The sequence below is a fragment of the Sphaerodactylus townsendi genome, linkage group LG04 (assembly GCF_021028975.2).
Source record: "Sphaerodactylus townsendi isolate TG3544 linkage group LG04, MPM_Stown_v2.3, whole genome shotgun sequence".
Taxonomy (NCBI): domain Eukaryota; kingdom Metazoa; phylum Chordata; class Lepidosauria; order Squamata; family Sphaerodactylidae; genus Sphaerodactylus; species Sphaerodactylus townsendi.
The window spans coordinates 27,845,970-27,873,066 of NC_059428.1; the positions used below are offsets into that span (position 1 = coordinate 27,845,970).

A 27,097-nucleotide genomic window follows, 5' to 3' on the forward strand; every position below is an offset into this window, starting at 1 on the left:
TGCTGTTGCAGAACAATTTATTTTATAACTATATACAAGTACAGAATTGTTACATGTTTTCTCAGCAAACGGATTAGGGATTTACAGGAAGAAAACGTGGAATGTAATCAACATGTAGCTGCCATTTGTTGAACAGTGTCCATTATAACGTTGCCATCCTTATCTTTAACTCTTACTCGGCCAGAGGCGTACTTTGTTTCTTGGCATCCATTCACGTAGACAGTCTTGGTGGTGCCATCGGGATACCTGCGCCTCTTGAAGTGTGCTGTGTGCAGTTCTTCTTGACCGTTGTTGAACTCTATAGTCTTGCTTCCATCCCTTAATAAAAATACATGAAGACTCTTGAGTTTCAACCCATAATTTCTTGCTAAATTCTACTAAAAAGAAGAGTTGGATTTATATCCCCCCTTTCTCTCCTGTAAGGGGCTTACAAACTCCTTTCCCTTCCCCCCTCACAACAAACACCCTGTGAAGTAGGTGGGGCTAAGAGAGCTCCAAAAAACGGTGATTAGCCCAAGGTCACCAAGCTGGCATGCGTTGGAGTGCACAGACTAATCTGAATTCCCCAGATAAGCCTCCACAGTTCAGGGAGCAGAGCGGGGAATCAAACCCTGTTCTCCCAGATTAGAGTACACCTGCTCTTAACCACTACGAGACTAGGAGAGCAGAATGCAGATTCAGCAGGAGTTATTGACTACCATCTGAATACTAGAACCCTTTAAAAAACTGAATGAGTGCTGGCTGGTGCTTAATAGTTAAGGTTTTAGCTTGGAAGGGCAGTAATCCTAATCATCAGAAGCTGATTAATCAGTATAAAAGCCAGCCCTCGTGATTATGACCTGAATCCCCCCTATACATTTGAATCCTCCAGCTAGCTAAGGAACAGGTAGAAACAAGTGCCACCAAGGTCTACACACTGCCAGCACTGCAGTTTAATTTTCCTTAAGCATACTGTAAATTATTTGTCTTATTGTATTAGGATGCAACTAGATTCAGGCAAAATTTAAGCCAACAAAAAGTAAAACCTTACTGCTGAATGTGGATAATAGTGCCGTCAGGCAAAATGTTTTCTTCTTGCCCATCTGGGAATATGTTTTTGACAGTCTGGTCAGGGAACGCAATTTCTTTCCTTCCATCTGGATAGTACTTCTCTGCAATAATGATCACATGGAATGACAACATTCAGACGCTTAGGTATACGATGTTTTTTTAGTATGATACCTTAGTTATACACTATTAAAAGTAAACTCCACAGGTTAACTATAAGTAGAAGAGTATGATGGGGTAGAGCGTCAGACTAAGATCTGTTCAGAACTCGCTCTGCCATGGAAGCTTGCTGTGTGGCTCTCAACCAGTTGCACATACTCCTCCATTTTATCTTCACAACCACCCTATGAGGTAGGCTAGATTAACAACACAATAATAACAACAACAGCCACTTTCAGTCAGCATCAAGGGGGAAAATGAAGTGAATAAATGAGGAGAGGTCACATTTTACCTATTTGTCCATTAGAGAAGTGTACAACCTCTAAACCTGTGGGGTAGGTTGTGTGGGTAGTCTTCGCTTCTGCATAATAGTATATCTGAGGAAAGTTCAGAAGACTGCCGTTAACAGAAGCATCTTGCCATAGATAAAATCACAGCTGCAGCTTTTGCAAGATACCTACAACTCGTTGGTCTTCCAGAACTTGCTTGATATCCCCGTTGAAGAAGGTTACGGTGGTCGTCTTTCCATCACAGCTGACTTCTTTCCGTGTGCCGTTAGGGAAGATAATAAGGTGGCTGCCGTCCTTTAAAATCTTCTCAACCTATATATTTTTTTAAGTAAAGTGAAAGCACATGAACAAACCAGATGAAAATAGGCTATACGTCTCTCACAGTCAGGACCTGAAATAAAAATGGAGCCGTTTTCTTTAACACCATAGAATCGTTACTATTCAGTAGTTTTACAATACTCGCTTTAGGAGAGTAGTTACATGTAATCCTTTCTGTAGTCACTTTCACTTTCTTTGGGTGTACTTTATATTTAGGGGCTTTTTGTTTTTTCTCCTTTTTTAGGGGATTAGCAGTATGATTTTTTTTAATTAATTAATTAATTTATAATTATATTTATAAAACCGCCCCATCCCCTAAGGGCTCTGGGCGGTGAACAACAAGAATTATCGACAATATGGCAATAACAATATTTAAAATCAATAGCATTATTAAATATAGAGATTACATAAAATTACAGCGTTTCGTATAAACCATAAACCATATGGCGTCCAGTATGCTGAAGTATTTTAAAACCTCTTTTTAAAGTAAGGAAAGATAAGAATTTCTTTTTCTGTCTTCTACTGGACTGGATTCACATTACATGAAGTGTGAAGCACGTCTCCCAGTTCATTAAATGAATTACAAGACTGCTAAAAGGCTTTAAAACCGACAGGCAATAAATGGGCAATAACCATGTCAATTACATCTATTCTTCCAATAAGGTACATGTGAATTTCCTGCTATGTCCATGATAGATGTTTTCTGAACATTTACAAGTATTAAAGGATACTGTGGCAGAAGCTGGAATTGGCTGCATGTGAAGCTGAATTAAAACTTACTTATGACTATTCAGCCTCATACCATTTTAATACCATTTTAACAAGATTCTTTATGAGCCAGAGTCCTGTGGGAACCAGACTCAGCCTTTCACGTTGATGTTTATTTTCTAACCCAAACAACAACCTTCCTTGGAGACTGCCTTACTTGTTTCAGTAAGTTATTGTGATCTTGTGCCATCTTGTGGACTTGCTGGATTACAACTGGCAATTGAGATGTTTAAATTTCATAGAAAGATAAGTGATTTTGGGGGGGTACAGCTTAAGCACTGTGGAAAATCTATATTAAGATTTTAAAATATCTTGGCTCTTGACATTAGAAAGCCAGTATACTTTATAAAGGTATGCCAACCATATAAACATTTGGTTCAAAATCAGACACACACAGCCTTCCAGCACAAGTGCAATATCACAATTTTTAGAAGCGTGCATGGTCCATTCTTTGTGAAAACAGAAAGGCACACAATTGCATTGTACAATACTGTCACCTACTATGGTGTTCTGGAATCACTTTAATGGCAAGGACTATCTCTCACCTTTCCATCAGGGTGACTGGCTTCTCTTTCTATTTCTTCTTCCAAATCTCTGTGGATGGGAGTTGCTGTTGTCAAGGTTTCTACAGCTGCACTACCAGGGAAATTCTGAAGTGGAAAACAATTCCTATTGAATACCGTAAGAGGCAAAACCAACTTTCCTGTGGTTATCAGGGGACCGCTGTATACTTGGGAATGTCTCCTACAGAAACTCCATTCAACTAGATGGGGATGTTACCAGAATTTATTTATGTTATTCACACACTGCCTTTTTCACAGGGACTCAAGTTGTATTTCACATAGTGAGTCAGTACAATCAACAAAATGGGACATTCGGTAAGCAGTGCATTAGGATGTCAGAGGTCTGGAACCACCAGTGAGTGGGACAGTAAACAGTACAGAAATTCTATAATAGATCCTATTTAACAATAAGCTATACGCAGCAGCATAGCTCAATCCTTTCGCCAAGTAAGTCTGTAAACACTTTTACACAGCGCAGCCCTATTACCTGCATAGAAAAGCCCTCTCAAATAGTCCAGTTTTGAATAGTTTGTGGAAGACCAAGAAAGTGATCTCCTCAGACAAGCCATTCTACAAGGCAGGAGCTACAACAGAAAAAACACACACATGTACAGTTGTTGATTGTGCCCGTCTGTAGTTTAGCATCTGCAGAACCACTTGCGGATATGAGTAAAGTTGTTAATGGCAGAGCATAAGGAGAAAGGCAGTCCCACTAATCAAAGGGGCCAAGGCCGTGACGGTCTTTGTATGGGATAGCCAATACCGTAAACTGAACTCAGTAACAAATGGGCAGTCAACCAAGTGTCTGCTGAAATAGAGTAATATGGGCACTCAGTCAAGGTCCTGCCAATAGTCGAGCTGTGGTATTCTGTACCAGTTGAAATTTCCAAGTTGATTTTGAGGAGACAAATGTACAGCGCTTTACAGCTGAATTATAGAACATTTGGGCCCTTTCCCCACTTACTGTTTGCTGCGCGCTACTGTCCCCAAATAGCGCGTGGTCCAGCGGCGCTCCCCACAAGTCTGGGCGGCGACAACACAGCCGCCCTGACTCTGCGCTCTCACGTCCCCTCAGCGCGCGTCATTTCTGACGCTGAAGAAACAACACCTTCTGAGTGGGGAACACAACCCTACGGCGGAAATCGCTTGCGCTGAGAGTAGCGCGCAGCAAACCGTTAAGTGGGGAAAGGCCCATACTCTACTCTGGTGGTTGTCAAGCTTGCTCCCTTTCCATGTCAAATGGTCTACCACAGTGCCCCTGGGCTTTGCCGAAGTGTCTGAGACATACATTGGGCTCCTAGCCAGTTTACACACAGTTGTTGAACCAAGTGTGCATGCCAGAGTAGTCCCATGTATTTGTGCATTGCAGCAAATATTTGGTAGTGGTAAGAAAGACACCTGTCAAGGAAATCCATCTGTTATTGGTAATGTTTTTAGCAAGGAAGCTCCAGGGGTCCTCTCAGAACACTCTGAAAACTACAACTCTGCTATGTAAGAAGAAGAGGAGGAGGAGGAGTTTGGATTTATATCCCCCTTTCTCTCCTGTAGGAGACTCAAAGGGGCTTACAATCTCCTTGCCCTTCCCCCCTCACAACAAACACCCTGTGAGGTAGGTGAGCCTGAGAGAGCTCCGAAAAGCTGTGACTATGCCTGGGAATCGATACTCAGAATTGCGGCTCATGAGTTTTAGCCTAGGGACCATAATTCACACCAGTCTGTTTGGTCCGCATGGCCAATTGGCCATGCTGGTAGGGGCTGATGGGAATTGTAGTTCCTGAACATCTGGAGAGCCGCAGGTTCCCTACCCCTGGACTAGCCCAAGGTCACCCGGCTGGCATGTGTGGGAGTGCACAGGCTAGTCTGAATTCCCCAGATAAGCCTCCACAGCTCAAGCGGCAGAGCGGGGAATCAAACACGGTTTCTCCAGATTAGAGTGCACCTGCTCTTAACCACTACGCCACTGCTGATCCTGTAATAGATGGATTACAGATTTTCTTGCCATCCATTCAGTGCTTCCCACCTAACGAAAAGCAATGCAAAGTATTGTCTAGAAGAGAATAAAATCTCTCAAATCTTTTTATTCCAGAAGTTTAGCTCATCTGTTTGGAATGGACCTGCACAGTTGACAAGAAACTATTCACATTCTCCAGAGAAGTAAAATAAGCCAAAAGCACAACAGCGCTGAAGCATCGTACAATCCCGGCACCCTCCATTCTTTAAGAAATGGCAACCTAGAATCTTATTCAAAGGCAGTCACTATAACCTCATTTATCATTTGAAAATGACCACACTGCTATTGCTCCACAATTTTTCCGTACCTCAGCAAAAAGAAGGTCTATATAGAGATAAAGGTGAATCCTGCACCAATACAAAACACCAATACAAGACTCAAAGGGGCTTACAATCTCCTTGTACTTCCCCCCTCACAACAAACACCCTGTGAGGTAGGTGGGGCTGGAATCTCTAGAATAAACAGAGACTGTTGAGAAAACTCAGCAATGAAGGAATAAGAGGGGAAGTCCTCCTATGGATTAAAAACTGGTTGAGGAACAGGAAACAAAGAGTGGGTGTAAATGGGAAGTTCTCACAATGGAGAGATGTCGGGAGTGGTGTCCCCCAAGGATCCGTTTTGGGACCAGTGCTCTTTAACCTATTCATAAATGACCTGGAAGTAGGGGTGGGTAGCGTGGTGGCCAAGTTTGCAGATGATACCAAATTATGTAGGATGGTGAGAACCACAAAGGATTGCGAAGAGCTCCAAGCGGACCTTGATAAATTAGGGTGAGTGGGCTCAGAAATGGCAAATGCAGTTCAATGTAGCAAAATGTAAAGTGATGCACACATAGGGGCAAAAAAATTCCTAAACTTCACATTAACACACTACAGGGGTCAGTGCTATCAGTCACAGACCAGAAAGTGGGATTTGGGCGTCCTTTAGCTGATAGAATTCCATGGGAATGTCAACTCAATGCATGGCAGCTGTGAAAAGGGCAAACTCTATGCTGGGGATCATTAGAAAAGGAATTGATAATAAAACTGCAAAGATTGTCATGCCCTTATATAAAGCGGAGTAAAGGTGGTATGCGACCGCTATTCTTGGAGTACTGTGTCCAGTTCTGGTCGCCGCATCTCAAAAAGGATATTGAGGAGATGGAAAAAGTGCAGAGAAGGGCAACAAGGATGATTGAGGGACTGGAGCACCTTCCCTATGAGGAGAGGCTGCAACGTTTGGGACTCTTTAGTTTGGAGAGGAGGCAGCTGAGGGGGGATATGATTGAAGTCTACAAAATTATGCATGGGGTAGAACAGGGGTAGGGAACCTGCGGCTCGAGAGCCGCATGCGGCTCTTCTGCCCTTGCACTGCAGCTCCACAAGACGAGCCACTGGCTTTATCCTTGCCTGCCCTGCAGGCAGCAGGGCGATGCCAATTCAACTGCCCGCCAGTGGACAGCTGGGCAGTGCCGCTGGTTTGACCGCCTTCCCATTGGAGTGGGCGGGACGCTCCCCGTGGCTGGCAAGGCCAAGCCACCTGCCATTCTTGCCCGCTCTGCAGGCAGCAGGGCAGGGCGACCACCGCCGCGGGACAGCTGGGCAGTGCCGGTTGATCTCCGCCTCGCCCCATTGCTTTCCCGGTGGCTGGCAAGGCCAAGCCACCGGCTTCATCCTTGCCCGCCCTGCAGGCAGCAGGGCAGGCGCACCAATTGCCCGTGGACAGCTGGGCAGTGCCGCGGGCTTCCCCACTCGCCCGCCCCATTGGAGTGGGGCGGGCGCTTTCCCGGTGGCTGGCAAGGCCAAGCCACCGGCTTCATCCTTGCCCGCCCTGCAGGCAGCAGGGCAGGCGCACCAATTGCCCGTGGCCAGCTGGGCAGTGCCGCGGGTTTCCCCTCTCGCCCACCCCGTTCGAGCTGTGCGGGCGTTTTCCCAGCGGCCGGCAAGGCCAAGCCACTGGCCCTATCCTTGCCTGCCCTGCAGGCAGCAGGGAGGATGCGTCCATGCACTTCTCAGAATGAGTGGAGTAAAAGGTTAAAAAAACCCCAATATATACAGTGTTATCTTTATTTTAAATGTCAAAAATTATTTGCAGCTCCAAGTGTTTTCTTTTCCCGTGGAAAATGGGTCCAAATGGCTCTTTGAGTATTAAAGGTTCCCTACCCCTGGGGTAGAAAATGTTGACAGAGAGAAATTTTTCTCTCTTTCTCACAATACTAGAACCAGGGGGCATACATTGAAAATGCTGGGGGGAAGAATTAGTACTAATAAAAGGAAACACTTCTTCACGCAACGTGTGATTGGTGTTTGGAATATGCTGCCACAGGAGGTGGTGATGGCCACTAACCTGGATAGCTTTAAAAGGGGCTTGGACAGATTTATGGAGGAGAAGTCGATCTATGGCTACCAATCTTGATCCTCCTTGATCTGAGATTGCAAATGCCTTAACAGACCAGGTGATCGGGAGCAACAGCCGCAGAAGGCCATTGCGTTCACATCCTACATGTGAGCTCCCAAAGGCACCTGGTGGGCCACTGCGAGTAGCAGAGAGCTGGACTAGATGGACTTTGGTCTGATGCAGCTGGCTTGTTCTTGTGTTCTTGTATTAAGCTGCTCTTTCAGTGCTGCAGTAGTTAACACTTCTGGTTATTTAGTACAGTCAAACAACTGCCTTGAATTGGTCGCAGTGCTCTCTCAAATTGGGGGGAAAATAGAGAAACTTACCTTCCTCGTTACCATAAAAGTCTTGGAAGTATCGTCATGGGTTGTTGCTGGGTTATCTGAGTAACTCTCACTAGGCACAACTGCTAATCTGGATCTTGCAGAATGTCTTCCTATTTTGAAAAAGAAATTATAAGATCTTGGATTTCTCAGGCTATAGGCTCAAAACAGGGCTTTCCAGTAGAAAGGTTGTGCTTGAAAGTCCATGTGCAAATCAAGAGACTATGTGCAGGTCAAGAGACTAATAGAGATGGTTGCCATGGCTTTCCTCTGCATAAATGCACTGGTATTCCTTGAGGGTCTCCCAATTCAAGTACTAACCAGGGCTGACCCTACTTAGCTTATGAGATCAGGCTCGCCTGGACCATCCAGGTCAGGGCACTGGAGAGAATGTGTGTGCATGTTAAGTGTTGTCAAGTCACTTCTGACTCCAGGTTCTACCACGTAGCATTGAAAATTTGGGAGGGAACATGAATAGTTGGTTGACCATCAACTTCACACACAGAAGGTCCTAAGTTCAGTTCCCAGCTAGAAGGACAGTGTAGTAGGTTGTGTGAAATAACTCTACTGGAAAGCTCCCACCTGTCAGTAGACAATAACCACCTTGACTTAGCGATGGCTGTCTCAGTGCAAGGCAGATTCGTGTGTGTGTGTGTGTGTAAAAGATGCCAACAGAAGGGAAGACTTCGGCCTGAAACCCTGGAGAGCCACTGATGCAATAGCTGAAGCATTGATTTAAGTCACTAGAGGGGCAATTTATGTCCCATAATTGGGAAACCCAGTGAAAAGTTACTGGTTTTGCAGCTCTCACCATGCATATGAGCCCTCAACATTATCCTCAAAAGAAAATATGAATCAATCACTAATTAGCTGCCAGGACAACTCTATCTCTAAACCATTTTTGTGGCATCTTTCAGCTCTGAGTCAATTAGGAAGACCTAGCAGCCAAGTTGGAAAGATAAAAAAAAAATTTCCAGTATGCAAAGAAATTAACAAAAAAATAACAGAGAAAATGTTAATTAGAACCTCAAAAGATCGGTGTTGAACTCCTACCAGTAGCTCTTAGGAAGGCCTCATTATTAAAGAGAGTTTTGATAAACACCTTCACTCAGTGAAAGCTATAAATTAAACTAAGGCATAATATTCAGAACTCCTGACCAAAGATTTGCCAGATAATTGCTATTCACTCCCCACACAATAAATCAATCAATGATGCTCTCATGACCTGCTGTAGTTTTCCAAACTAGTGCTGAATTGGTCAAAGTGGTCATTTTAAAAAAAATGTAGAACTTCAGTATTTTACGACCACCTAGAATAAACCACCACGAGACCATCAAGAAACTAATCTGCGGGTGGGGGTGGGGGGATATATAAGCTCAAAGTAAGAAGTGCATGACAGTAACATTTCCACGACTTTTCACATAAACCTATCTGAGAATTAGGCTGATTTGTCATCTCGTCATGTTTAGATAGCTGTTTGCTTACAAAGACTCACTCTTAAAATTTAGGGAGAAGTAACTGCTTCCTTCTAAAATACTGTCTTGAAGACGGAGGGGTGAAGCATGTAAGAAAGACTCAGCCTGTCTGTCTGTGGCCCTGCCTTTGTAAGCTGAACAGTGAGGAACTCTCACATTAAGTCTCCATGAAGTGACTAGTACTAAAACCATGATTCTGAAGCAGCCTCTGTAGACGAAATACAAGACTTGTAACTGAAAGGCCATCTAAAAATAGTACCGCATCCCGTAAAATAAGCCTTTGTACCTTCCGGAGGCAAACTGCCTTTCCTGTTTGTTTTGCTGCTCTTCTCCGCTTGAGGTACTGAAGGCACAGTCTGACTTTTCGGCAACATAGCTGGTGCATGCTGAAAAAAGAAACATCCTTTTCAGACTGTCTTTAAAATATTCCATCTTCCTTTCTAAACAGCTCAATCCTGACCAGTTTCTTGGAAGCCAGGACAGCCCATATGAGTTTGCTTAGGCAGAGAGTTGTAGAAAAACAGTGCATGTGGTCACGTCCTGCTCTCTTTCTACAGCAGCCATATCTTCAAAGCAGAGTTCTCTGTTAATATTTTTAAAATATGCAGTGGACTGCCAAAGAGCTGTCAGTGAAGAAGGAGAAGGAGGAGAAGGAGGAGGAGGAGGAGGAGGAGGAGGAGTAGGAGTTTGGATTTATATCCCCTTTCTCTCCTGCAGGAGACTCAAAGGGGCTTACAATCTCCTTTCCCTTCCTCCCTCACAACAAACACACTGTGAGGTAGGTGGGGCTGAGAGAGCTCTGAGGAGCTGTGACTAGCCCAAGGTCACCCAGCTGGTGTGTGTGGGAGTGCACAGGCTAATCTGAATTCCCCAGATAAGCCTCCACAGCTCAGGCGGCAGAGCTGGGAATCAAACCCGGTTCCTCCAGATTAGATACACGAGCTCTTAACCTCCTATGCCACTGCTGCCCTTTCTTGTATTTCTTGTTGCTTTCATAACCTGCTGAAGCCTACTCTTCACAGGCAGGGCTTATGAAGATTGGGCCAGAACAAAAGAAACAAACAAAAACCCTCCGAAAAACAGAAACCACAAGCAGCACTGCTGAGGGGAAAAATATTTCAGAGAGTATAATCACATTAGAGGATGAGTTCATGAACTCTTAATTATCTCAAAGTAACCTATGATCCATTTTTCTTCGAAAGCCAGTCAAGTTTGAAGCACACTGTGACTCCTCCCTCCTGCCCAGGTCATGTATGAACAGATGGGCATGTAACTTTAGAGCATAATTGCACGTACGCCACCAAAACAATAATCACAGAGTATTATAAAAATCGCAGGAGATGTGAAAGCTGGTGAATCAAGACTTTGACATAGTAAAGCTCTGTTCTTTCAAATTCATAATCCTTGACACACCCACATCCATTTATTGGCTCACACAAACCTTTTAAAAAGCGCCAGACTGGTTCACTCTGGCAAAGGTATGGTGTTTGAAGAGTTGGGTGTATTTTATTTTAAATGTAAATGTAAACAAAGGCTGTTTCCGCATGGGCGGAATACAGCGTCCCAGGGATGCTAAAAACAGCATCCCCGGGGAGGGGTTCGCATGGCTGCCGCTGCTGCCTCGCAACCCCTGAGCAGCGCAAAGCAGCTGTTTCCAAACCTCGCTCCCTGAGTGAGGTTTTTCGGAAACAGCGGCTTCCAACCGCCTTTCCCGAATGCCTTACCATCTCTCCAACCTTGCAGCGCGTTGCCCAGGCCAGGGGGGCATGTCCCCTGGCCTGGGCGACGCACCAGAAGGTCAGAGGGACGGTAAGGCGTTCGGGAGACGGCGCAGCCTCTGCGCAGGCTGCGCCGTCTTCCCCGCCCCTACCGGGACCATTCGCACGAAAGGTCCTGTGGGGGTGCATCGGCGTCATATACGCTGATACACACCCCCAAGTGTGGCCGTGCAGAAACGGCCTAAGATGCGTGGTCGACTGGGCAATTCAGTTTTCATTAAATCCTCTCCCTGAGGCAAGTTTCAGGTTCCTGTTGAGTTTCAAAGAAGCGAAATGGAGCATATTTACTCCCCAGTCAGCTAGAAAGGACACGAAAGAGAACTTACTGCAGCCTCTGGGGCTCTGTTGGAATAGACTGCACAGCTGTCAGCTTTCCTAACATTTGCAGATTCTCTCTCTCTTTTCCAGGCTTCCAAACGACATCTTTCCATGATCCTGATCTCTTCCCGTAGTTCTGTATTCTCTCTGGTTAGGGCTTCTATCTGGTCTCTAAGACGCATGTGGGTGGCTGACCACTTCACCTCCCTCTGTTTCAAATCTTCTTGGAAGGCTGCCACCTGTTGCTTCAAAGCCTTCATAAAAATAACAGGATACCAGCTAATGATTCTTCTGTTACATGAAAATATACAAACTGAAGGAAATGAACTCTGCATGGCCACAGCAATATCCACAATGGTGTGGCCTCCACTTATTTGGAGATACTGGCATGCTTCTTCCCACAAAGGGTCCTCAACCCACTTCTCATTGCTTATAGTATTCAGTTTCAATAAAGCAATGGGAAATGTGGGCTGTGAGAAGAAGAGTAGGGCCCCTTCCGCACCTGCAGAATAATGCACTTTCAATCCACTTCCACAATCGTTTGCAAGTGGATTTTGCTATTCCGTACAGTAAAATTCAGCTGCAAAGTGCACTGAAAGTGGATTGAAAGTGCATTAGTCTGCATGTGCGGAAGGGACCAAACAAACAACAAAAAAGGGCAAACTCTATCCAAAGCAAGCATGATGGGAGCGCCCACTTGGCTTAGGAGGGGGATTCTCAGAAGCAAAGCTAGGCTGCACTGCAGCTGGAGAGCAAGTAGGAGGATTCCTGGCAGAACCATGCTGGTAAGGAAGTGGCTCACCACTGGCAAAGAGAGTAACTGCAGAGGGAGAACAGAAAAACAATGAAAGCAGACCTGACTTGTAGGGAAGGAGGAGAGGGTGATGTGATTTCCTATATGGCCTCCCAAGGTGGTATGACGCAGGTGGGACTGGGGAACTACAGGGCAGTAACACCACAAGCAGGAGGTTTCCAAGACACAAGCAGGAGGTTTCCAAGTACTGAAGGGCAAAGAAACATAGAAAAAACACCCCACTACTATCCCCCCAAGATTCCGAGACAACATTTAGTGACTGTATTCTTGTGGAGTTCTCCCAATCAGGTATAGGCTTTTCCCCTGTATTTACCTGAATTTCGTCACGCTCCTTTTTATCTGGAATGGCTCTGGCTGCCAGTGCATATTTCTCAAAAACTTTACGTTCTTTCTGCAATTTTCTTGCTTCCTCTTTTTTCATTTCTTCTATTTGAGCTAGTTCTTTTGCTTTCTGTTGTTCAAAGGTAGCAATTTCTTTCCTGAAATGTAATTGCATGTTAATCTCTTTCACAAATCTTCCAAGCATCCTCTTTCAAAACTTGTTAGGACTAACAAGTTATGTCTCATATTTTCAAAGAAAATGCCCTCCTAAGGCATAACCTACCAGGCACTGTTTCTGTGACTCCTGTTGGGATGCAGGAATATCCTTTTAATCTCCAGACATGAATTAGTTAAGCAAGAGTAGGCCAGAAATACCTTCATAAATTGTCCAGAGTATATTTTAGTTAGCAGAACGGGATAATTGCTGACAATTCATTATAAACTAGAATTTATAAATGAAATTTATAATTAAAATTATTTAAACTCCATTTTAATCTCCAAACACACCAACAGCATGACAGTCAAAATTAATAGTAAAACTGCTCAGTCTCTGTTTCCTGTCTGTGTCCTCAGTTTTCATATGGAAAAAATCAGCTGGGAAAAACAGTTCAAGCAATTAGAAATAAGGGAATTGACCGTATGGCGAGTAAAATTTAGACAGATATTTTGGCTAAGAGTGTCATCATTGTGGATAATCGTACCCAGCCATGGAAAAATTACAGACTCATTCCCTGGCAATTCACCTCAGGGCTGGAGAACATACACTCTCCGCGGCCCTTTCCCCACTCACCATTTGCTGCGCGTTACTCTCGCCGAGTAGCGTGGGATCCAGCTGCACTCCCCACTACAGGGGTGGCGACAACGCAGCCGCCCCGACTCTGCTGCTCTTGCGCCCCCTCAGCGCACGTCATTCTGACGCTGCTCAAAACGGCGCCTTTTGATGACCCTGCACAGAGTGCGGGGCAGTGGGAAAGCCCGGGGAACATGACCCTTGCGCTAAAAAGGTCTTGGACCAGACGAAACCAACATCATTTTAAAAGTGGGGAAACGGCCCAGGTCTGGATTTGAATAGGCCTGCCTACAGCCCCAGGATGGTTCTAATTCTGGCCTGTATCCTACCAATCCACTAAGCAAAGTCTGAAGTTGTCCTCCAACTTAAGTGGCTCTTCCATCAATAGAACTAATCTAGAAGAAGGAAATTTAGGCTGGAGGAAGATCCTGCAGCCTAAGGAAGGATACAGACCTTATGTACTTATGTACATATTTCTCCAGGAGTTATAGACCTACATTGGGAGCCATCCATTAAATCATATTAATTCTTTTGTGATGATGGCCGGCTGTGTTTTGCTCGGTGAGTTCTAAGTGGTGCAGGCCTACTGTAGGTTAACCAACTTCAGACCAAGAGCAGAGATTCTGAAGAAGTTACCTGAGATTTTCATTAGACCTCTCATGCTCTTCTCGAAGCTTTGTTAGAGATGCATTTTCCAACCTGAACCTTTCAATTTCTGTCTCCAATTCAACAAGTTTTTCTCGCAAGAGCTGGGATCGAGCAGTGTCTAACAAGGGACAGATTCACAGTATTAGAGATACATCATACAGAGAGAGATGCACCATATAGTCATGCTATGATATTTCAGCGACCTTCTGTAACCAGCCCTTAGATACGTTTTATAGCTGACTACACACATACACAACTTTATCCAAAAGACAAAAAGATATCAGTGAGTCATTGTAAAATCAGGAATAGATCAAATAAATGGGGTTCAACTCAATTCATGTGGAGCCCCCCAGCAGGGCAAATATGCCCCCCTGGGGCAATATGGGCTAAATAAAACTTGCAGCGCTTCTCAGCCAAATTGTGCCCCAGAGCGCTTGAGAATGTTAGTTCCTCAATGTCATGCCTATCTGTAAAAAGAACATGTGTCTGACACATGTCTTTTGCCAGAGTCAGTGTCTAGTGTGGCAGCTGGTGGAACAGTTATAGGATCCAACCCTAAAACTACATCACATAAGCTTGGTTTATAGTGCAGTAAAACCTCCTGTTCTGCAGATGGCATATGCCTATTGGGAGCAATATACACAGACCCCTTGCTTTCCAGCTATTGCTGAAGGGCAGCAATGACAAAAAAAAGGGGGGGGGAGACCAGTTTTCCTCGCCCAACAATGGCACCATCCTAGTTGACAAGAGCTCTATGCAAAATTCTCTGACCCATCCCAGAGCAGCATGCCATGGGAAGGAAAATAAATCCACCCCCAAGATTGGTTTGTTAAAGTGAGTCGTGTTTTGCTGGTCTTGATATTTGCTGGTCTTGAGTTCTGGTGACTGAGGGGGTGGGGTTGGGGCATAGTAAATAACAAAACATTCAGAAGACATTGTAGTACTAGGGGAAGCAGATAGTAATAGTCTACAACTCAAGTACCTACAGAGCAGAAGAGTAGCTACAAGAATCTTTAATGGATAAAGTAATTAGCAACATTATTTTCCATTAAAGAAGCCAGGCAGGATTCAGAATTTTCAGAGGGTATCCCCCCGCCCCCCATCCCCAGCACACTTAATCCTTCCCAAATCCACACATTAGTTTAACAAAGACCACTTCTAGTGAAACTAAGCAGAAAGTAAACACAGCTGCATATGTTGCTTCAATTAACCTCAACTGTTCCCACCAACCAATGAGGTTGTAATCTACTTGGAGCATGGATCACCTTGCAATGCTTTGCAAAAAAAAAAGGGCAAGTAAACTGATGGTGAAATGATAACGCTATTTGGTTTACTACTTTTCAACCCCCTCAACACACATCTCTCTTAATTTTAAACTATTACACCATTTTACATATTTAAGAGCATCAGCACAACTACTGAAAGGGCGTAAATTGTCAGTTTCAACACTACCTAAAATCCCTACCCAAATATAGGCTTCCATGGCTGGTCATTATCCTAAGAAACAGCAAACCAACAATGGAGATTCCACCTAAACGTTAGGAAGAACTTTCTGACTGTCAGGGCTGTCCGACAGTGGAATTCACTGCCTTGGAGAGTGGTGGAGTCTCCTTTTTTGGAGGTTTTTAAACGGAGGCTGGATGAACATATGCCAGGAGTGCTTTGATTGTGTGTTCCTGCATGGCAGGGGGTTGGACTTGATGGCTCTTGTGGTCTCTTCCAACTCTATGATTCTACGATCAACGATTCTACTTTCTTGAATTTTCAGAGAACACCTTTTGCAATACATAGTTACACAATCTGGAGGGGGGAACACACACACGCGCGCATGCACAATGCTCAGTTTCTTATCCTTCTTACCTGCCGGTTCTCCCTGACCCATGTTGGGTTTAGTTTCGGGCCTTTGAGGTGCATCTCCCTTCTGTTTGATCCTCAGAGAAGGAAAGAGCTTCAGCATCAGATCTGTGGTGGGAGGTGCAGTGGCTTCGCTATCTACCCCACTTTGCTTGGTGGGAGCATCCCCCTTCTTCATTGTGGCAACCTTCCTCTTTATCCCTTTGTCGGAGAAGAACGCTTCATTCCAAGCACAACAGTCAGTGGACAGGGGTGCTTTAACAGCCACATCACCGCTTGATGCTTGGGCACAGAGTCTCCCATGCTCCTCAAAGTCAGACCACGATCTTTCGTCATCAAACTCAATCTTGTTCCTATTTGCAGGGAATACGCTTTGAGATTCAGGAGCTCCGTCAACCATTATCTCCCTAGATGGGCTGCTAGTAAAATCTTCTAGCAAATCAGGATTGGCACCCCTGCTTGTGCCTTTATCTTGCCCTCTGCACTCAGATAATTCTGAACTATTGCCTCTGGTAGTCAAAGCAAGCCCTTTGGTTTCCTCTTTTGCAGGTTTGATGGTAGTTTCAAATTCTTCCTCTGAGGTAGAAGTCGTCTCGCTGCTTCCATCGGAGTCGCCTTCATCTTCCCACCCTGTATTTCTAAAGTCTTGAAACTGAGCGGCCGGGAAGGGCCAAAGTATTTCAGCATCAGTTTTGTTTAAATGATCCCTCAGTACGGCAGCGGCCTGCAATTCAGCAGCTGCTCCTCTATCTCTCTCCTTGCTAGCTTGTTGGAAAGGGAACTCTTCTCTCTCATTCAAATCTGTAACACCCAATGCCTCAACCCTCTGCTGCGCCTGCTCCAACTTGACGGGGGTAGATGACATTCTGTGTCCTGTAGAAATGTGCGGCCCTTGATCCAAGAAGTTTAGGATAAGGGAGGAATTGCTAGCGAAAGACATATCATCAGCAGCTTGTTCCAAAAATAAAAATTCATCCAGTTCAATTTTTTCTTTTTCCTTATCTGCATCCCAGTTGTCCAACTTCTTCCGGAAAGACAGTTCAAACGAGAGCTCCGAGACTTTCTCAGAGCAATCTGCAAGGCATTTGGGATTAGAGAGCGTTTGGGTCGGCTCTGTTGATGGCTGCGGAGCTTCCCCAGGTAACTTGCTGTTCGCTTTATTCAGCTCTGCAACTTCTACTGGGTTTTCTTTCTTTTTCTCTGGCCCATCAGGACCCCTTAGGGGTCCAACTTTTTTTTCACTGGGATTTTGTCTTGTAGAAAGCGGAATACCTTTCCCAATGCAATTCCTGTGCATTGCTGTTTTCTGAGCAGGAAAAACAGAACCCTTCTTTGGCTTAGCAACCTGATTCCCCTTTTTAGGCACGCAGGTATCAGACACATGCTCCTTATTTAAGGGAGCAACTTTCCTACGAAGCTGTGGCTTGTCCACTTTAGCTATGTTGTTGACTTCTGAAGCGTTTGGATGAAGAGTTATTTTGCTCTCTTTTCGCTTGACTACTTTAGATTTGGCATTCGTAAATCTAGCTAAGCCTTCACCTCGTTTTAGAAAGGGTCGCTTAGGAACCACTTGCTGAAAAGCTGATCTTCCAGCATCCTGAAATAAAGTACAAAAGACACTGCTTTCAGACTTTTCCAAAGAAAACATATTGGTCTGGATCCACTAGCTTGCAGGTGCTAGGACAGTGGATCTCTTTCATGAGCCCTACTCTCCAGCCATCCTTTACAGACTTAGGAAAACTTATTCCAGGTATTGTAGGATGCACATGGCCATGAAGGTTGGGAGGCTTCAGTGGGGAGAAGGGAATTAGCAGAAAGGATCCTTTCATCTTCCCACTGGTGCAAATGGACAGATGGAAAGACTGGAGCACAGAGCAACTCCAGAACTGCACCCACTGACAGATTGCTAGATTAATATGAAGAGAATGATGTACCAGCCAAATACTCTTAAGGAAAGCCAGCTTTGTGATATTTCATCTATTGCATCTACCGAAGTGAAAACGGCAAGATTGAGGCAAAGGCTCGAATTCGTGATTGTGAGACTCAAGAGAAAAAAAAATCAGTAGTAACTTTTAAAAGTTTAACCTTTCTATCCCCTTTTTGGATAAGCTGCTGCTCTTCTAATCGCATCTGTTCTTCTAGGATTTCTTCAAATGTCATTTTTCTCTCTTGAATAACAGTAGGAATGGGCCTGTTTCAAGAGATCAAATTTCGATTGTCAAATCTTGTCCTAAAATGCAGTAAAATAAACAATGGCTTTTCAATCCTTAGGATTTCCCTGTTTGTTTCATTTAGGCACAAACTCTACAGATTCCAGAAGCATGTATCATTTTGCATTAAGGATACACATTACTCAAGCCTGCTGCATACACACAATATAAAGACACCCTGCGTGTTAAACCTCACTCACCTTTCCTCTTCATTGAGAATTTCCAAGTGCTTCTGCCTGGTTTCTGTGTTTCCTGGGCTTCCACCATCATCAGTGCCATCTGGGCTTCCTCCCAGATTTGGTTCTGGAGACCTACTGCTGTCTCCTGTGAAACAAAGACAATTGACATTCTATAGACACCCAGAGAAGAAAAGATAAGTGAATGAAGAAGACACAGGAATTGTGTGTGGAGGGAGAAATGCATACAGATGTCCTGTCCCTGTTCAGCTACCCTCTGGACAGGTTCTAAAACATTTCTCTTCAATTAAACTGTGCAGATATATTATCACCATTTAAAAGTTCACAAATGCCCTCACCCACTTCCATATACTTGTGCATCTCAGTGCAGCTGGCATAGGAAACTGGGTTTCGCTTTTCTCTACTCCATTTACATAAGAACATAAGAACAAGCCAGCTGGATCAGACCAGAGTCCATCTAGTCCAGCTCTCTGCTACTCACAGTGGCCCACCAGGTGCCTTTGGGAGCTCACATGCAGGAGGTGAAAGCAATGGCCTTCTGCTGCTGCTGCTGCTCCCGAGCATCTGGTCTGCTAAGGCATTTGCAATCTCAGATCAAAGAGGATCAAGATTGGTAGCCATAGATCGACTTCTCCTCCATAAACCTGTCCAAGCCCCTTTTAAAGCTATCCAGGTTAGTGACCATCACCACCTCCTGTGGCAGCATATTCCAAACACCAATCACACGTTGCGTGAAGAAGTGTTTCCTTTTATTAGTCCTAATTCTTCCCCCCAGCATTTTCAATGTATGCCCCCTGGTTTAAGCTGTGCTGAAATTGTTTGTGCCCGTGCCCCCCCCCCCCCCATGTGCACAGAAACAGAATTCTGGCTTTTCTTTTGAATCCATAATTCTTTTACAGAAATCTTTGTTTGGGTGGAAACCAGAAATTCTCCACAATGGCTCCAAAGCTTCAGTTGCTCCCAGGCAACTGAAGAGAAAGGACAATACACTGATTTGGGGAAAACTAATCCAAGACAGCTTAGTACAATTTAATAGATACTAGTATAGCATAGTTTGAAATCCAAGGCAAAAAACCTCCTTTCTCTTGTCTCAAATACAATAAGTAGCCTTTGGCGAGTCATCATTCCATACACTTCACTGTGCTCTCCGTGGCACATGAAGTGCTTTGAACAGAGGAAAGGTGCTGCAGTTTTTGAAACAATGGGCACAATTCATTTGCATTGTGGGCACAATGGTTGCACGCTGAGGAGCTCCACAGGGCTTAATAGACCCTGGCATGCTTTCTCACTCTCTCTCCGTACAACGAAAATAGCCTGTGCAGAGCCAGAATAAGGGGAAAATAAGAGGTCTGTATGTACCTGCCACATCCCTGGGTCAGATGGCAGAATCTAAGAAACACGCACTCAACATTCCACTCATTCTCCTCAATATCCTGTTTGCTTTGTGCCCACGCAGCAGCTGCACAAGTGGATTGTGCTCAGTGTACTCCGAGATAATAATTTGAACCTTTTTTTCCAAGCGTACAAAGCACTTAGTGTATATTCTCAGTAATACCTGTAACCCTCCTGTAAAGGTCATTTAGTAACTGGGACAGTCGTCTCCATTTCTTGGGCGGGGGAGTACATTTGGAATTTTGATCTGCTGGTTTTAAACTGAAATGACTTAATCATGATTCGTAAGCTGCCTTGAACCATAAGGAAAGGCCACAGGGAAAGCCACAAATAAATTTTTAACCATCAAAGAGAACAAAGGTTGTATACCCCAAATTGAAGTTTGGTCTGCAGCCTCCAATTTGTTCTGCATTTCCAAAGACCAGTTTTCAAAGGAAGAATTTTCAGAAGAAATGCCTTTCGACGTTTGGACATTATTTAATCCTTGCAGAGAATCCTTTTGTCCAGCAGGAGTGCAAGACGCATTGTCCCGGGGAACAACGTTTCCTACACGACAGGGTAGGAAATAAGGTGCCGGGGACAAGTCACTGAATCCGCGACTCGTGTCATTTTCTGTTACCGCTGCACCTTAAATACAAGAAAATAATAAGATGTCTATTGTATCTGCATGAGCCACCTCTGTAGTTAGCCAACTACAGGAATTTCAAAACCATGATCAAGAAAAAGCTTAACTTCATAGCAGTGCATACTATTTTAATATTGCAAGACCCTTTCGGTGAATGGCAACTAAAAAACTCAAACAAGTTTTAAAAATAGACATATACAATGCCAGTGGGCTTCATGGCTCATTGTGAATTAACAGGGCAGACCTAAACAGAATTACATCTTCTCCTAAGCCCATTTATTTCAATTAGAAAGTAAATGGAGAAGGGTGTAACTCTGCTTTGACTTACACTGTAGATAGTGTTGCCAGCTGTCCCGGGAACTAAAATGCCCTGTCTCTTTATTAGAAGTTTAATGTTGAAAGTGGGTAGCTGAAAACTTCTCATAGCACAAAAATACATAACTTCGTCTGGAAAAGACCATCTTTCTAGGCCTCTGTTAAGCCCTGACCTGGATAGTCCAGACTAGACTGATGTAATCAGAAGCTAAGCCCTGGCTAGTGTTTGGATGGGAAACCTCCAAGGAATGCCAGGGTCGTGATGCAGAACCAAGCAATGGTCAACCCCTTCTGAACATCTCTCGCTTTGAAAAGTCAGTTGTGACTTGATAGCAAAAAAAAAGTGCCTCTGTTATGACAACACATAATTTTCCTTCAGATCTGTTGGCAATTTTAAGTACAAGAGACCGTAGCCCTGACACTCTCTCTCAGAATAATTTACCTTGCCCTTCTGCAGACAAAATGGACCACATATGCAGCCCTGAGTTCCTAGCTTAATGATAAAGTATCTAGAAGTTCTTAGGTATGTAGGTATGTACTCAGCATCCCAGAAAGTTCTAACTGAGAAATGTAAGAGCAGGTAGAAGCTGCAGAGTGGAAAGCAATCCTTGGCCATGAGTTCTGGCTTTGACAAGAGTATCCCTGACCAAAGACTAATCTTGCATGCTGAAAAGCAATGAACACCCAGTGAAGTACTTAATACAATAATTATCTGCCTACTAAAACTACAATGCTCTTATAAAGGCTTTTGGTCCGTCATTTCCACTCACCAGTGTGTGCTTGCTGCTCAGAAACCATGGAAAGTAGTTTCTGTTGTTCTTCCACTAGCCTTTGAATCTGCTCCATTTGTTGCTTTTTCAGTTCTTCTTGCTTGAGCTGCTGCAGTCCTTTCAGCTTTTCAAGCACAAGAAAGGGAGGCATAGTTTTGAAAACTAAATCAGCATAACCAACGCAGTGCAACCATTGTAAGACACAGTTTACAGAAACTATATAATAAGATTAGTTTGCAGTCAGAACTGAAGCAGGCAGGACATGGCCTGAGATCCTGATCCAGCTGTTTTATGTGTCTTTGTAAGATTTTGTAAGACTCTCATGACTGAAATCCAAGCCCAACTCTGGCATCAAAGCCCCCCCCCCCCTTGCCGCCAGCCTACAAGTAAGATTATGGTTGCAATCCTAAAGACACTTTCTTGACAGTAAGCCCCATTGAATAGCATGGGAGTTGCATTTGAGCAGACATGCTTAGAATTGCTCCCTAAGTTGTTTCATGAAGATTTACCTGATCAGGATCAACTACTTCTATTCACTGTATCGGGGACAGCATATTAACAGAGCACAGAATATCAGTATTATAGTTGCAGCTACCACGTGCGTTGGGTTGCTCTGTTAAGAAGTCTTTGGAGAAGGCAAAGTCAAAAAGACCACATTGTGCTTAGTACTCCTTTCATTTGGACATACTCTCAAAATATTATCCAAACCAAATGGCTGAAGACATGAAGCCACCACCCCTGGTGTCAAACCAGATGTAGCAATACAGCCTAAGGCACTGGTTAAGATGCATGTTCAAACTGCTTGGCAACAGGGATGGCAATAAACACTCACCAAGTGCCTCGCAATTCCCCTCCCCACCCCAAATAAACATTTCAACATAGACAGACATCCAACTGCAGTCTGAACATGCAATTCCCAGTTCCAGTGATATATATGGAAGCAGCTTCCTAGAATCTCTCCTCCAAGGGGTAATTTTATTTTAACAAATCTCATATTAGAACAGTAAATACGAGTTACAGGCAGTTCATAGTGTCAATACTTGCTTGCAACATTTTAAGTTCTTGGGTTAAGTCCCACAAAAGATGTCTGCATGAACAACAAGGGGAAGTACCAAAAAATCACTTCTCACTGTCAGTTTCCACTTTTTTGGGGCCATCAAGTCACATCTGATTCACGGCGAACTTTGGTAGGTTTTCAAATCAAGAGATGTCCAGAAGAGGTTTGCCATTGCCTGCCTCTGCAGCACAACCCAGGTATTCCTTGGAGGTCTCCCATCCAAATTCTTGCCAGGATTGACCCAGCTTAGCTTCTGAGATCTGACGACATCAGGCTAACCTGGGCTATCCAGGTCAAAGCTGCTTCCACTAAGTGAAGCTAATTGTATCCCCATTACATTTTCTGCATGTCCAAGATAATAACATAAAAGTATTTCTTCTGAAAGAATTTCAGAACAAAAATAACTGTGTAAGCCCCATGTTGTCCGTTGCATTGCTCCATATACCCACAATCAATTCATTAAAAATTGAAGTGAAGCACCAGGATGCTCCACGATAGCCTGAACTTGTCAAATCTCAGCAGCTGAGAAGGGTTGGCCCTGATGAGCCCTTGGATGGGAAACCACCAAGGAATACCAGGACTGTTATGCAGGGGAAGGCAACAGCAAACCACCTCTCTTACAGTGCAATCCTAAGGAGAGTTATGCCAGTCTAAGCTTAGACTGGAGCAAGTCTGCATAGATTGCTCTGTTAGTCTCTTGTCTTGAAAATCCTACTGGGTTGCCATAAGTCGACTGTGATTTGACAGTACTTTACACACACAACATATTGGCCCCTTCCGCACATGCAGAATAATGCACATTCAGTCCACTTTCACAATTGTTTGAAAGTGGATTTTGCTATTCCACGCAGCTTCAAAGTGCATTGAAAGTGAATTGAAAGTGCATTATTCTGCATGTGCAGAAGGGGCCATCGTTGCAGATGCTGCATAGAACGGTGCCAAGAACTTTCTCTTTTCTGCTCATACACTGTTGGTCTGAAATCCTTGAGATGACTTAGGCAACATTCCCTCTGATCACAGCAGAGCAATGTGTAATGATATATGATATTAAGCAACACGTTATCTTAATTTTAAAGAAGTCCGACAGTCCTTGGCAGAGCTACACAGGTTGCAATCCGCCAACTACATGCACGCCACCAGTCACATACTGGCTTCCTGACAGAAACTCAAAACACCCCAGTTTTTAGACAGACATAAAAGAAAAAAAGTGTTTATACTAAACCCCTTACGGGCTGCATTCAGCTTAGTGGGCTACAAGTTGCTTCAGACCATCCTATGAATCCCATCATGTTTTCTTCCTTGACAGACGCAACAATTACTCTGCCCAACACAGGCAAGTTTTTACCTGCTCAAGCTTCTGTGTTAGTGGCTCATTGCAACATCCTTCATAAATATCATCCCGTCGACTACATTCAAGATCATTTTGTTGGGCTTCGCACTGGGCTGGACCTTCTTTGACCATCAGCATCATCTGCTTCTTAGCCGGGATAACTGAGAAAGGTGGTTTACTCTCATCCAGGTTTTCTTCACAGGTACTGCACGACTCCAAGGCTTCCTCCCCGTGGAGAGAATCTTCGCTCAGAGAAGCACAACTTAAACTGCGTAGGGAGTTCACCGCAAAACTCAAGGAGGCATTTTCAATGTTAGCTGCTCGAGTGATTTGCAAACTGGGGAAAGATGGGTTTAATATGACTCCAGCCCGGGAAGTATTGGACATCCAATGAGCTGCTAAATTCTCTTCCCAATTGAGATCCATGGAGGTGGCCATCTGGAAGATGCAATCACAATTTAAACCGTAGCTGCTGGCGAACCCGAACGGTCTGGGATCTGGCTGTCAGTACCTGCACAGGAACAAAACCAAAAAACGCAAGTAACTTCAGAATCCACATTTTGTATTAATGCACAGTCGAGAAAAACTTCAGATTTGCTCGCAACTACATGAAAGGAAACATGCAGCATCATTTCTGCCGCCTCGGTGCCCACTCCTCAGCCCCCTCACTCACCCGCTTTACTGGCCACCTGTCTGCAGGGCGACACCCGCTAGAGACCCTTTACAAACCTACCGCCATCCTCCCAGCTCCCAGCGCCACAAGCAGAATACCGGCCGCGACGCATTCTGGGAGTTGTAGTTCACCGATGCCAAGCCCCTCCGTCTCCGAAGGGAAGCTGCTGCTAAAGTGAGAACTACAGTTCCCAGGTGCTGCAAGGAAGAGAAGGACGTTATATAGGTTTGCTTGGTCAATACCGCGCTGATCGCTCCAAAGCGGTGGCAGTTGAGGGGTGTGGCTAAACGCCTCACGTGGCTTCTGGGGGTGGTTTTGGAGGAGGGCGGGGTTCTCATTGGGGGGGTTTTATAATGGCAGAACACAAGTGTTTAATGTCAAATCGTATTAAAAATCTTTGCAAAGTTTTTTCCCCTTGTAATTCTTCACTTGGATGCTCAACCTCATCAGTGTTTGCGCCAATTAGCGGTTAAATTAGAAACACACAAACACCACTATACTGTTGTGTTTGTAAATAATAACGAGGGGCCTTGGGGTGTCATTTGTTGCACACCCTGTGTAACCTACTCATCCTTGGCTAGCCTACGTCGATCTCTATTGGAGACCTTGGAAAAATTAAAATTTAATATAATGACAGCACCCTGTGGCTTGTCAAACAAATACAAGATTGCTTCAACAAATTAACAAAGTTAATTCAGACACAGCCATTTTATATTATTAGTTAGAGATAAATAATAGTGGATGTATATGTTTATATGTATATATAGCACAACTCAATTATACAAAATCTTCAGTGCCTTTCAAGAAAAGCACTCAAAACAGTTACGATTACTAACAGTGCCCAGTAAATAAAGAAAAGTGAGAAAGTCCAAACAATTAATAATGCAGGGCTTCTCTATCTCATCTGTTCTTCTGCACAGCTGGCAGCTGCTGAAGGTCTTTCTTCAATTTGGGCCTGTAAAAAAATAAGCAATTTCCTCAAGTGAGCTGTGGGCCTTCCTTCTCCTGTTGTAGGCTGGATCAAGGGTGGGTGGGTGGGTGGGTGGGTGAGGGGGCTCTTGAAGCTGGTAAGATGTAAACAAGCTTACCAACTGCAAATGCTCATTGAGCTCTTGTTTCCTGGGCTCTCAGATCCAACCCAATGCAAATACTATAATGGCATGGGTTATACCTGCACAATTAAAAAGCCCTGTAATGGTTAAGTAAACTGGCAAAGATGCTGTTTATAGAGACAACAGCCTCATCGGAGATATCCATCACAACACGGAATGTGCTTTTTTAATGCTTTGGGGAGAATTATAGGAGAAGCCTTCCACTATTGCGCCAGTAATCATTTGCAGCCCAATCCAATTGCTTATGGATGAACACTCCTATTTCCAGTAAATGTGCAAGCAATGGCAGTATAAGATCAGGCAAGCAGGACTACGGCAGGGTGAATCATGGGGGACGCCCTCTGGGGTGAAAAAGCTCCCTGCACATGGAAAGCTAGTTCACCAAGCTTCTAACCTACCTTACAATGTTATTATGAGGATAAAATGGAGGAGAGGATAACAATATAAGCCACTTGGGGTCCCCAATGAGGAGAATAAGCAAAGAGATGGTGAAATTTTTCCTGCGGATCAGCTTGCTACTTGCATTTAGTTTTATTAGGAGTATACAAAACTGGAATCCACCCCCTGCAATCGGAAGTGGCCCAGTTTGTTCTACGTCCATTGTTTGTTATTTGTTTATTCACCAAGCTTGTATGTAGCCTTTCTGTCTTAACAAGGGCCACGAAGTCAACTCACAACTTAAAACATACAGGATAAAACAACATAATAAAAACCATTGCAATCTACACCCTCCAAAATACGTGTAATTAAAATATCACACAAAACATGAAATATATATGAAAGAGTTGGTTGGAAAGGTTCATGTGAACCAGACCTTAGACTGCCTCATAATGCAATGAGAGCACCAGGTTACTTTTTGCACAGAGAAATGCTAATTCTGCCAGGAAATCCGGTATCTTGCAATGGAAGCGTTACTATTCTCCTTTAAAGTCACAAAACTGTTTATTTAAAATCATTTGGACAAACAGTTTTCTTGACCATGTGCAGGGTACTTTTCTGCAAAGGGCACATGCTTTTCTATCCACTTTAAAGTCACAAGACTGTTTATTTCTAAGCATGTGCCCTCTGCAGAAAAATATCCGGCACACGGTCAAGAAGACTGTTGCCTCAATGATTAGAAATAAACCAATCTTGGGACATTTCCTGTGTAAAGATTTATAGCCTGGATGCTACTTCTCTTCTGGCGACCCAGTAGTGTTTGCAAGGCAAGAGACTAATAGAAGTGGTTTGTCATTGCCGGCCTCTGCGTAGCAACCCTGGCCTCCTTGGTGGCCTCCTATCCAAAGAGCAAGCAAGGCTGATTTGCTTGAGCTTCCCAGTTCTGACGCCTATCCAGGTCGAAAATGTGACAAAGAGAGCTTTAGTGCGCGAAAATTCACGCTAGAATAAAACAGCCAAGATTTCTACTGTCCCTGCCAAAGACTAACACAGAATTCTACATTGTTGTTTCCTACTGCAATCAAGAGACGCCCGCAGTCTTTTTCGCGGATCGATTGTGCGGTTCGCGTCTGCAATCGAGTGCTGATTCGTCTTCGGAAGGCTCTTTTTCCCCCTCGCTTTGCT

The 27,097-nt window shown here is 44.2% G+C and overlaps 1 protein-coding gene across 1 annotated transcript; it reads right to left on the reverse strand.

Annotated features, from left to right (window-relative positions):
• CENPJ (centromere protein J) lies at window positions 1-24,507 on the reverse strand. The gene is made up of 17 exons (XM_048495556.1): window positions 24,423-24,507; window positions 23,765-24,260; window positions 21,363-21,486; window positions 20,022-20,279; window positions 18,264-18,387; window positions 17,939-18,044; window positions 15,860-17,450; window positions 13,988-14,117; window positions 12,554-12,719; window positions 11,435-11,680; window positions 9,617-9,716; window positions 7,859-7,968; window positions 3,128-3,232; window positions 1,668-1,808; window positions 1,499-1,583; window positions 1,031-1,151; window positions 1-318 (listed from the first exon to the last, which is right to left on the reverse strand). The coding sequence occupies exons 2-17, from the start codon at window positions 24,185-24,187 to the stop codon at window positions 108-110; spliced, it is 4,041 nt and encodes a 1,346-aa protein (XP_048351513.1). The 5' UTR covers window positions 24,188-24,260; window positions 24,423-24,507; the 3' UTR covers window positions 1-107.
• Between the last annotated feature and the right edge of the window lie 2,590 nt (window positions 24,508-27,097).

Coding starts and splice junctions, on each gene's coding strand:
- CENPJ (XM_048495556.1), bottom strand. CDS start 24,187: ATGGCCACCTCCATGGATCTCAATTGGGAAGAGAATTTAGCAGCTCAT. Junction 3,233..7,858: donor CTTTTATGGTAACGAGGAAG/GTAAGTTTCTCT, acceptor TTTCCACTTCAG/AATTTCCCTGGTAGTGCAGC. Junction 1,152..1,498: donor CTTCTCTAATGGACAAATAG/GTAAAATGTGAC, acceptor TCATTATTGCAG/AGAAGTACTATCCAGATGGA.